The sequence below is a fragment of the Carya illinoinensis genome, chromosome 1, assembly GCF_018687715.1.
Source record: "Carya illinoinensis cultivar Pawnee chromosome 1, C.illinoinensisPawnee_v1, whole genome shotgun sequence".
NCBI lineage: Eukaryota > Viridiplantae > Streptophyta > Magnoliopsida > Fagales > Juglandaceae > Carya > Carya illinoinensis.
Window position 1 is genome coordinate 13100121 of NC_056752.1, and position 11775 is coordinate 13111895.

Below are 11775 nucleotides of genomic sequence, written 5' to 3' on the forward strand. Positions count from 1 at the left end.
TTTGGATGCAACATCTAGAAAAGATAAATAACACACTGACGTGTCATTCTAAATTTTATAAGTATTGATAATTTTTTTTATTTCTTTTTTAAATTCTATAATTTTCTTTTTTTAAATGGAAAGCCAAACTTACATTTAAGAAAACTTGAGATGTTAAAAAAAAAAAAAAAATTAAGTTAGTTGTGAAACGTGATGTTCAGCATGACAAACGATTAATCTCCAAACAGATCAATCACAGGGGTATTTCCGTCCAAACAAAAATCATCAGTGCAGGATGGGAATCCTCCACGTCCAGGTGAACAGATTCTCCTACGCGCTCTTTCTCTGCGATCCTTTGATCGATTCCACCTCTGCATGCAGTGTATTTCTATATATATAGATTTCGTAAGAGCCAGATCTCAATCACACACACACACACACACACTCTCTCTCTATCTCTCTCTCACAGAAGAGAAACAGAAGCGACTGCTCTGATACATCATAGGTAAACAACGATAGTTCAGAAAATCTTGTCTGAGATTCATGTATGTATTTGATTATATCTGATCGAGTGCACTGAATCCTGCAGTTTTTCGTTTTTGGTGGACCAGACACAGCCTCCATGGTTGGAGCTCGCAGCAGGCAACCTGCATTATTCCCCCATTTTCGGCCTGGTTCTTTCGTCTGAGAATTAATGTACAGGAACTGCAGGTACGGTTAACATCTCTCTCTCTCTCTCTCTCTCTCTCTCTCTCTCTCTCTCTCTCTCTCTCTCTCTCTCTCTCTCTCTCTCTCTCTCTCATTTTTCATAATAAGTCCGATAATTGCATTGGCCGCCTGTGGAAGACATAGATATGTTATGAAAGAATTCAATCGACTCCGAGTACGGTTCTAATCTGTGATTCAAGGTGCGTCTATACGTTGAATCCATTTTCATAAAGATTTGGAATTTTAACCAAAGCAGGACGAGTACACAACTTGTTTTTTTAAACTATCTTACTTTTGATCACTATATATCACTGCAACAAAACACGCATTTTCCAGCGTTCCAGCGTTCTAGTTTATTCATCTTTTATATTATCTGTGAAATATTTTAAATATTTTTCTTTATCAAACATTTTTCTTAAAAAATTGACAAATTTAGGTGATAATTAAGCTAACCTCAAGCTATGTATGCCAATGCCCAAGGGGCTCCTTTTGGATTTAGAGACGACATCTCAACTCGTAATGAGAGATTCTTATACATCCAAATACGTACTTATTTTAAAACTACTTTCTAAGTCAAATCTATTTTATATCATCTCACTTTTTAATCTAAAAACACAAATTTTAAAAATTATTTCATCTCATTTCAACTCAACAATCTCATTACTATTCATAAACCATTTCAACTCATCTCATTTCCTTTCACTTCTTAAACTATTTAAACATATAATTTTTAAAAACCATCACATCCCAGCTCAACTTAACAATCTCACTACACAAACCATCCCAACTCATCTTTGAATCCAAACGAGTCTTGAAGAAATTTTTTTAATTGAACTTAGCATTTTTCTAGATTAAAAGTCGTTTAACATTTATCTAATTCATATTTTTTTACAGGAAAAAATGAATTTCAAAAAAAAAAAAAATCTAATTTTCAGATAATTATAATTGGTCGTAAAAGGCATGGGATTACTTGATTATAATCTGATTCCACATGGCACACATGCAAGTGGGTCAAAATATTAGTGGGCCCCAACCATAACTGCATTTCTTATAACCCCTGATCATGATATCATTCTTCCTCGTTCTTTAATATTTCTTGTTTTTGTCTAATCAAAATTAAGTCTAAGGAATTAAAAATAAATAAGATGGCATCTTACTTTACATTGGAATCTCCGTTTTCAAGTTCTCGTTTTTCTTTTTGGTTGGTTGGCTTACCACAATGTCGGTTTTAAGCAAAGACCTCAATATTAAATTCTCGGCACTTCCGATGTACGCGTGGCAATGAATATTACTTATTCTAAGATAACAAACAGTATTGTCCGTAAATTTGAAGGAAAATATTATGCTGATGGATCTACCTAATTAACAGGCTAAGAATTCGAGAGTTTGATACTTTCCTGATAGATATTGTTTTTTGGATTCATCAGTTGGTTAAAATATTAATTAGTATTCTATTAATATGATTGGTTATAATATTTTTTTAATATAGAATAATTGTTTTTACCAATTAGATAAATGGATTGCATAAAAAAATGAGTAAAAATTACTGTATATCATAAAAAAATATATATGTATACAAAACCTTTTAGAGGAGGAAGTAGCTGAAATGAATAGTAATATTGAATTTAACGACGATGATATCCATGATGGATGCATGGCATGTGGTGTTCAGTATTGGCATAAAATTTGCATTCGTTGGGACGTCAAAATTAAAAGTACGTAGTAGGTATATATGCTGTTTTTAATCGTCAGAAAAACTGGTATCAATTAATAGTAAAGAATTATGCAGGAGATTGTAGTTGCATTAAACACTTTCATATGTGCCCTTGTAATTATTATAACGTACAAAGTCCAACTTTTTTGGTAGATTGACTTGATCTTGTTGTTTCTCGATGTTATCAAGGTATGCGTAGTTCTCTGTACTGTCCTTAGAAGGACCATCGCCCCAAGTCCATCTGTTTTCAAGAACTTCACCGAAAAAAAATGAAACAAATCCAAAGGATTTTAGAGTTCTCTGGCAGGAGTTTGCAATATTATTTCTAAAAGAGTTTGATGACATGATTTCAGTCCATCCGCCCAAGTGGTAAAGATCAAAGCTTCTGCACCAGCAAGATTTCTGCTAGCATTATTCTGCAGAAAGCAATTCAATTAATCTACAAGCAATGGCATGCACCTCATTGACTATTCCAACGTCTCCAAGGGTTGCTGCAGCCTCCGAAGACATGTTCTACAAAGAGCAGCCCATGAGGGGCCTTCGCCGCTCACACTCTAGCAAGGACCTTCGCAATAGAGCCTGCATCCGAAGATCCTACTCTGATAACCACTTTTTTCACTCCAACAATCGCGTCCAAGCCACAGCTACACAACCAAAGCTCAAGAGCAGTCGTTCTACGGGAATTTTCCCATTATTTCAATTGCCTAGTACCATCTTCCCAAGCTCTGTTCGATCACTTTTGTTTGATCCGGAGACAAGTAAGGACATGGATGTAGTGGAAAAGAATACGAATATAATGGAGAAATCAGTGGACTTTAGTGAAGGAGAGGGGATAAAGAAATCGAATTGGATGGAGAGGTTACTGGAAATAAGAAGTCATTGGAGAAATCGGCAGCATAATGAGGGTGAGGATGAAGATGTGACTGGTGAAGAGTGTGACATTAGTGAGTGTGATTGTGGCGGAGATGAAGATGGTTGTGCCGTTGATTACAGTTCAGAAGGAGGAGGAGGAGGAGGAGTCAGATATAATCGTGAATCATTCTCGAGACTTTTGGTTCGAGTGCCATGGTCTGATACAAAGCTGTTTTCTCAGCTTGCATTTTTGTGCAACACGGCTTATGTGATACCAGAGATCAAGGTACCTTGTTATTCTGCTTCTTTCAGATGGGGTTTCTTCAATTTATGTTAATTTGTTTGATTGTTTTTTGTAAAAGAAATAACTTGATCCCACTAATATATATGCAGGCAAAAGATCTAAGAAAATATTATGGCTTGCATTTCGTCACATCTTCATTGGAGAAGAAAGCAGAGGCAGCTGCAATTAAAGCAAAACTTGATGAGGATTCCACTGCCATACCCCAAGCTGCCTCAGAAGCAGCAAGTGAATTCAGTTCTGAGAAAGATGTGGCCTCTAAGAAGTGTCCTATCCACCGATCCGTTGCCTATGAGATTGCGGCATCAGCTGCTTCTTATGTCCAGTCACGTACAAAGAGTCTTTTGTCCCTTGGTTCTGAATCACAGGAAGAGGGTGATGACGAGGAGTCAACCAAAGGCCAGCCACAAGAGGACAGAGAAATTTCACCCCGATTATATAAGCCAGAAATGGCTGCTTGCATGGCTGCTTCAACAATGACAGCAGTGGTTGCTGCTGGAGAGAGGCAAAAACAGGAGGCAGCAAAGGATCTTCAGTCACTCCATTCATCGCCTTGTGAATGGTTTATTTGTGATGATTTAAGCACGTACACTCGCTGCTTTGTGATTCAGGTAATTCCTTATTTAGCCATTCATCACAAAAGAACAACAGGCCATTAATTTTCTATTTTTATAACAATTGAATCCAACAATGAAGAATTTTTTCTTGTGAATTGCAGGGATCAGACTCCTTGGCATCTTGGCAAGCAAACCTTTTCTTTGAACCAACCAAATTCGAGGTAACAATCTCCTCCACTCAGTCTATTCATGTACCATACATAAAATGAGACAGAACCGTGAATACCTGTGGTGGACACAGGGTACAGATGTGCTTGTTCATAGAGGAATTTATGAAGCTGCAAAGGGAATATATGAGCAATTCATGCCAGAAATAGTTGAGCACTTGAACAAATATGGGGAACGTGCAAAACTTCAATTTACTGGTCACTCTCTTGGGGGTAGTCTCTCTCTTTTGGTCACCTTGATGCTACTGACCAGGAAGGTTGTCAATTCCTCCACTCTCCGACCAGTGGTCACTTTTGGCTCACCGTTTGTGTTCTGCGGAGGGCAAAACATACTTGATGAGCTGGGCTTGGATGAGAGCCACATTCACTGCGTGATGATGCATAGAGATATTGTTCCTAGAGCCTTTTCCTGCAACTACCCTGACCATGTTGCCACAGTCTTGATGCGTTTAAATGGCGCCTTTCGCTCGCATTCTTGTTTGATAAAAAATGTAAGCATCATCTTGATCATTCTCTATCATCTTTCTAGTTCAAATTCAAAATTAATAATCTTGGAATTTGCTTAATGTTGAATTTGGACCTTTACTTAAGGATCATCACAGATATTTTCCCGAACAGATTTAGAAGAAAAGCAACCCGCTAAATGAATTTGAAGCTTTGAATTTTTGGTTTTCTCACTGATCTTTTCCCTATTACATGTTTATGTAGAAACTATTGTACTCTCCTTTGGGCAAACTGTTCATTCTGCAACCTGATGAGAAGTCATCTCCTCCGCACCCTTTACTCCCTCCAGGTAGTGCTCTATATGCCTTGGACAAGAATCAATGTGGATACTCTACAAATGCCCTTGCAGCCTTCCTAAATAGTCCCCACCCCCTAGAGACACTTAGTGATCCCACTGCCTACGGTTCAGACGGTACGATCCTTAGAGACCATGACTCGAGCAACTACCTAAAGGCTGTGAACGGGGTTTTAAGACAACGTACAAAGATATTGGATGTTCGGAGAGTAAGAGAACAAAAGAACCTATTGTGGCCGCTTTTGACTTCACCATCTCCACACACGTGGAATCACGAGAGTGACTTGAACAACAGCAGTTTAGCGACCAAGGAGATAATGACTGGAGTTTGATAAACCTATTCACAGGGATGCCAACCCTTGTATTTAAAACCAAGCAAATCAACAAATTGAATTGAGGAGTTTTACAAATCGGTTTTGCATACATGTGTTCCTTGTAAATAGATAACATCTTACTCTCATTTCTATGTGTTACTATCTGTTTCATATAAATGGCCAAATATCTTACTTTTCAATGTAGCTTATGTTGCTCAACATCGACTAACATTTACTAAAACGTTTGTATCTTGTTATTACATGCTCACTCAAAGCTTCGGCATATCTTGGCCAAAAGAATCAAATGATTGAGAATTTGTGAAAGGTCATGGCACATTGATGGGAAAAAACTAAGATTGTTCACCCGACCACCCAAAAAGCTCTCTTCCAACTTAACCCGAATCAGGGGCATTTTGTTTGACCTTATATCCCATTTGGTCAATTACCCAACCAGAAAATATTTTCGAAAGAATTGTATGTTCCGACCTTTTTTTTTTTAAATAGAAAATCATCCACCAATTTAAAGATGCATGAAGATTAACCATCTTTTTCTCTCTTTTTTGGCAACTCGTCTGTGTTTTCCTCTATCTTAGAAGGTGTATAGGGAGATATAGACCGACATTCTTTTTTGTTTCTATCGATTGATTCTTTCTAGTATCAAGACAAGAGTATACTAGTCTGGATCTTATGCTTCCAAGTTCCACCCAAGATGAGTTTTCAAGAATACATAACATGCACTTTTTAAATAGTCTTATATTTGATAATATAACGGTTATCTCGTTCATTCTAATTAAAGTTTTTATTTTTTATTTTCAATAGTTCAATTGGATGAAATAATCATATTTTCAATAATTCAGTTGGATGGAATATTAATTAATACTTTATTTAAATTATTTTCAAGGGAGAGATGTAAAATGGGGTTAGGTTGGACAAAATAATCTTAAAAAATTATATGGTATTGCTACACTATTTCGACCTAATGAAATCTATAGTTTGCTTGGTGAAAAAACAATAATACAATATTAACTTAGCTAAGTAATAATAATGTCTTAAAATATTTGGTTAAGCATAGTAATAAAAACAAGTTTAGCTAACCTTTTCACTACATTTTCATCCTCATTAGCTAAAATATTGCTAACTAGTTGTTATAGCTAATGGGATGGTAGTGCAAATTCAGTCATCCTCTACCATCTATAGGTGGCCCTCACTAATCTCTCCATTAGGCAGCCCAAATCAACTCTATGAAGGGTTAGAGGCATTAGAAGTGAGTTCAATAAAATTTAGTTAAAATTTAACTAAAAAATTCACTTTTGCAAATTTAACTAGCCACTTTTCAATATCATCAAGTAATAGATTTAACGAATTTATCATTAGTCTATTAAAATATTGATTTTGATATTTTCATTTATTTTAATTCTAATTGTAATTTGAATATTTATTTGTCATTAAAAAAGTACAAATTAATTTTTTAATATTTATATTATTCCAATGGATAAAATTTTCTAATGGTCATTTTTTTTTTTAATTTTTTACAACGATCATATTTTTTCAAGTATGTTATAGAGGCAAATTAAAGTAAAAAGCTATGCAAATGATTAATTATGTAAACAGAATGAAACAGAAACTAGGAAATGCAACAGGTAAGAATCGAAAACCAAGAGAGAGGTAATTTTTTATGCCAAAATAATATTAGGCCAGCAGCTGGGGATCGACAGATTTGGCTAGTAGAATTGATGAAAACTAAAATTATTGTATCTTTTTTGAGTTCACTACAACCCATTTTTATGCTTCCTAGTTAAATATTGGCTAAATTTTAATTTTGTTGAGCTAAATATTAGTACTCTTTAAAACACCATTGGTCACTCTAAGAATGGACATCTCGAGTCTGCCCCCATGGTGATTGGTGACCCAATTTATTTGCAGTAAGAGGAGAGGCCTTCGTCTCTTTACTAACCAATAGGGGTGTAACGGTCCGGTCCAGTTCAGTTTTAGAAAAAATTTAAGACCAAACTTGTAGGTACCGGTTTTTCATTTTTTAAAATCAATTATGCACTGGTTATTCTCTTAAATCGGTACTCCAGTTTTACTAGTTTCCTGTCCGATTCAGTCTGGTTTTAGAAGTTTGTTGTTCCTCAAAAAAAAAAAAAAGAAGAAGATGACCTCGACGTGAAAACACTATACTTCTATCTTCTTTTATATCACGCCCAATATTCTAATAGACTTCCAAAGCAACACAGTTTAATAAAACTTTGTACCCTTCTGTATGATAGTCTACAGATGCATCTCAATCAAATCATAGAGTTTAATGAACTTCAAAATCTCTGAGAGTTTCATGAAGCTAATTCAATAACGTAGCATGAACCAAAGAAAACAAACATTAGCAGCTCAGAAGCCCAACAAAACCCACTTCACTTTGCTATTATAACTATATTATTGATAAATTATATTGATAGTCTCAGTATAGTAATTTAGTATTAATATTACTATATCATTATTTAGTACTAGACTAAAGTATCATTATAGGCTATTAGTATTAATTATAGTGATTATAAAAAGTATATATAGTATTTGTTAATTGTTATAGTGAGTTTAGTTCATTATAACTATATTATTGATAGACTATAGTGATAGAAATATTGTATTACTATTGTAATTTAGTATTAGTATTTCTATATCATTATTTTATATGTGATTATTTAGTATAGTGATTTATTTACTAATTTATACATAGACTTAAAGTATATTACCAATAGTAATATAGTATTAGACTATAGTATCATTATAAATATTAGTATTAATTATAGTGATTAGAATAACTATATATTAGTATTTGTTAATTGTTATAGTAAATTTAATTTATTATAAGTATATTATTGATAGACTATATTGATAGTAATATAGTATTACAATATCATTTTTTTATATGTGATTATTTAGTATAGTGATTTATATACTAATTTATATATAGACTTAAAGTATATTACTAATAGTAATATAGTATTAGACTATTATTATTATTATTATTATTATTATTATTATTATTATTATAAATATTAGTATTAATTATAGTGATCAGAATAACTATACGTTAGTATTTGTTATTTTTATAGTGAGTTTAATTTATTATAAGTATATTATTCATAGACCATATTGATAGTATTTCGTATTAGGTCATAAAATGTAAATTGTAATTAATATAAATTATATACTAATATATATTAGCATTATTAATCTATTAACGTCTTATGTACTTATCAAAAATAATATTGAGAATTTATTTAGACTATTTTCGTTTTATCTTGCTTCTTACTTATTATGATAAAATATTATTAATATATATATATATATATTTTATATTTAAAGTATATGATCAATTAAATTTTTATGTTTAAGATTAAACTTGTATTTTATAACTATAATAACATTATCTTATTTATAATTATAATTTATATTATTATATATTTTATATATTTAAATTATATATAATATAATTTCTTCAATATTTTCGAGCACTAGAGGAATTAAAACAGATGGGCACGTGTGTTGTTCATGGTGCACCCATGGGGAAAAACCGGAAAATAGCTTTGTCGGGAAAATGTGGAGGGTGTTGGCATTACCAAATTCATGCAACCGCATACTTGGCCTAAGAGCATCCCCATCCGGTTCCCCAAAGCATTAAAATTTCCAAAATTTGAGGTTTATTTTGGGGTTTTGATCAAAATACCCCCCACATCCGGATCCCTATTTTAGGGAAAAGGTTTAGGGAATAAACAGTAAGTCCCCATATTTGGGGACTCACTATTCAGTCCCTAAATCATTTTTATCAATATTTTATTCTAATATATAAAATAAATAATTTTTCAATCATCTACACTTTCTCTCATACTCATATTTATTATAGTTTTAAATAATAATTTTAAAAATAATTTAATTAATTACGAAAATATAAAAAAATTAATTTTAAAAATATTATCATATTCACAAAAAAATAATTTAAATTTTTGTTTAAAATATTCACTAGAGTAATAGTTCAAAAAATAAAAAAAAATATTGAGTAGTTAAATTTGTAAATAGAAGTGAAAGAAAAAAGTAATAAAAAAGAATAGAAAAATATTATTTAATAGAATAGAGATAGGGATGGGGAATGGGATGTAGGAGGTTTTTGAAAGATGAATAAAATTTAGGAAAAATTTTGAGAAAAGGTGATTTTGAGTTAAATTTTAAAGATGGGGATGAGGAATGGGATGAGGATGCTCTAAGACTCACAATTTGGTTTGAACCCTCTCACCTCCCCCTACTTACTGTGAACATCACGACGTACAATATGTTATTTAAAATTACGCGAGTGCCCTCAACCTCCTTGGCACGAAGGAAAAGACAAATCGGTGTTCTACCCTGATGACTACAATGCCCCTCATCTTTTCCCTTTATGACACGCAGTAATAATAAACTAGATAATATTAGAAGACTTTCCATTTTATCTAAACTAGAGAAAAATATTTATTTCTTGGGTTGTTACCAATTTATTTCTTATCAATTTAGAGTTTGTTTGAATGGCGAAAAAAGATGAGATGAGATAGTTTTAGATGAAAATTGAAATTAAATAAAATATTATTATAATATTATTTTTTAATATTATTATTGTTTTAAGATTTGAAAAAGTTAAATTATTTATTATATTTTGTGTGAGACTTTTAAAAATTTATAATAATAAGATTAGATAAGATAAGATGATTTATAAATCCAAAAGATGAGATTGTGCTACTCGGAGACCACCGAGAGACTCACTAAGGTAAACACTTTTTTTTTTAAACATTTTTTAAAATTTATGAAAAAAATTAAAAATAAAAATATTTATTAGAAAATACTTACTTAATTATTAAGTAAAAAAAAAAAATGAATCAATGGCCACCATCGATGACCACCATCGATGGGATAAACATTTACCTATTTCTTAATATAATCCCCACATCACACACTAACGTGTGATTTAATATTTTAGCATAATATATGGTATTGAAATAATGAGTAGAATAGCTTTCCATTAGAAAACAGATAATACTAATATAATTGAAGTAAATTTATTAAAAAATGTGGTTATAATTTTGGAAAGTGAGAAAAACCAACTTTATCCGATACAAACTCAAATTATCCGAATCAACTTTCATACCTAATTATTTGGAGAAAAATGCTAAATGTACGTACTTAAAAAAAAATTTACACATCCACTTGACTTTTCACAATTTTTTTTTTCTTTTCATATGCTTTATTTTATTTTTTTCAAGAAAGTGGTGTAGAATGAGAAGTCATGGATATATATAAATTTGAAAAAATCTGATTGTGTGTAAGTCATTCTGCGCACCAATACGCGCATATATTCAATGTGATTGGTCATAATGTTAAATTTTAATAAAAATTGTGTCAATTTAAACTTTTAATATAAAAAGAATAACATTAATAGACAGATCGGCACGAATTTACTGCCTTCTTTTTCTGTTGATAAGTCAGACATCTAGAATTGTCTAATTAGGAGGGATTGTTTAAGATGCAGATATCGTCTATATTCCATGGACAGTTTAACTCTGATTTGCTGATAAGATATTGGGGTTATTCTTCTGAATTTTCCACAGACAAGTTTTAATGTCGTTTCTTGTCCGTACGTACATGCATGCCTCAGAAAATGAATTTTCAACTCTTACACCTAAATTTTTTTGTCATAAAATGACTTGAGAATATTCTCATTCTTTTTCATAGCTACAGCTGATTAATATTAGTTATTCATGGCTTGTAGAAATCTTTTGTACTTTAAAAGAGTTAGATTTTGGTTTAGAATCAGCTGACTTACTTTTCCCAAATCTGTGGAGATCATTACTGACGAGAACTATTGCACAATGGATATGCATGCATCGTCTATTTTTTAAAGCTTTAACTTTACAGTAATAATATTTATAATCTTAAAATGTGTAAAAAAAATTGAGATTCATCATTAAAATAAATAAATTTTTATGTAAATTCTAGATTTGTCACTTTAATTTTTTATTTTTTTTTTTCAAATAAAATGTGTGAAACCTAGACTATCTAGAAAAGAATAATAGTTGCGCGCAATTGTGAATATACAAATATCGTGTAATCATTTTAAAAAAATTGAATAAATATGAGACTCACATAAAAAAATTAATTTTTTAATAATAAATCATGTTATCCTTTTTCAAAACGATTACACAGCACGTACACATTCTACGACGTAACGATCCTTTTCTTTGGACCAACCAAATTCGAGGAAACAATCTCCCCCACTCAGTTTATTCATTTACCATATATACA

The 11775-nt window shown here is 31.8% G+C and overlaps 1 protein-coding gene across 4 annotated transcripts; it reads left to right on the forward strand.

The window, feature by feature from the left end:
• The first annotated feature begins 335 nt into the window (after positions 1 to 335).
• LOC122311082 (phospholipase A1 PLIP1, chloroplastic-like) lies at positions 336 to 5655 on the forward strand. Of its 4 annotated transcripts, none has more exons than XM_043125458.1 (7): positions 336 to 484; positions 569 to 690; positions 2591 to 3539; positions 3647 to 4165; positions 4273 to 4332; positions 4413 to 4829; positions 5047 to 5655. In XM_043125458.1, exons 3-7 carry the CDS (start codon positions 2850 to 2852, stop codon positions 5467 to 5469), a joined length of 2109 nt encoding a protein of 702 aa, XP_042981392.1. In that variant the 5' UTR covers positions 336 to 484; positions 569 to 690; positions 2591 to 2849; the 3' UTR covers positions 5470 to 5655. The 4 variants fall into 4 exon arrangements, with proteins under 4 accessions (XP_042981392.1, XP_042981399.1, XP_042981406.1 ...); XM_043125465.1 differs by having other exon boundaries at positions 2755 to 3539; XM_043125472.1 differs by having other exon boundaries at positions 413 to 484; positions 591 to 690.
• The last annotated feature ends 6120 nt before the right edge of the window (positions 5656 to 11775 follow it).

Coding starts and splice junctions, on each gene's coding strand:
- LOC122311082 (XM_043125458.1), top strand. CDS start 2,850: ATGGCATGCACCTCATTGACTATTCCAACGTCTCCAAGGGTTGCTGCA. Junction 3,540..3,646: donor ATGTGATACCAGAGATCAAG/GTACCTTGTTAT, acceptor ATATATATGCAG/GCAAAAGATCTAAGAAAATA. Junction 4,333..4,412: donor TTGAACCAACCAAATTCGAG/GTAACAATCTCC, acceptor TGGTGGACACAG/GGTACAGATGTGCTTGTTCA.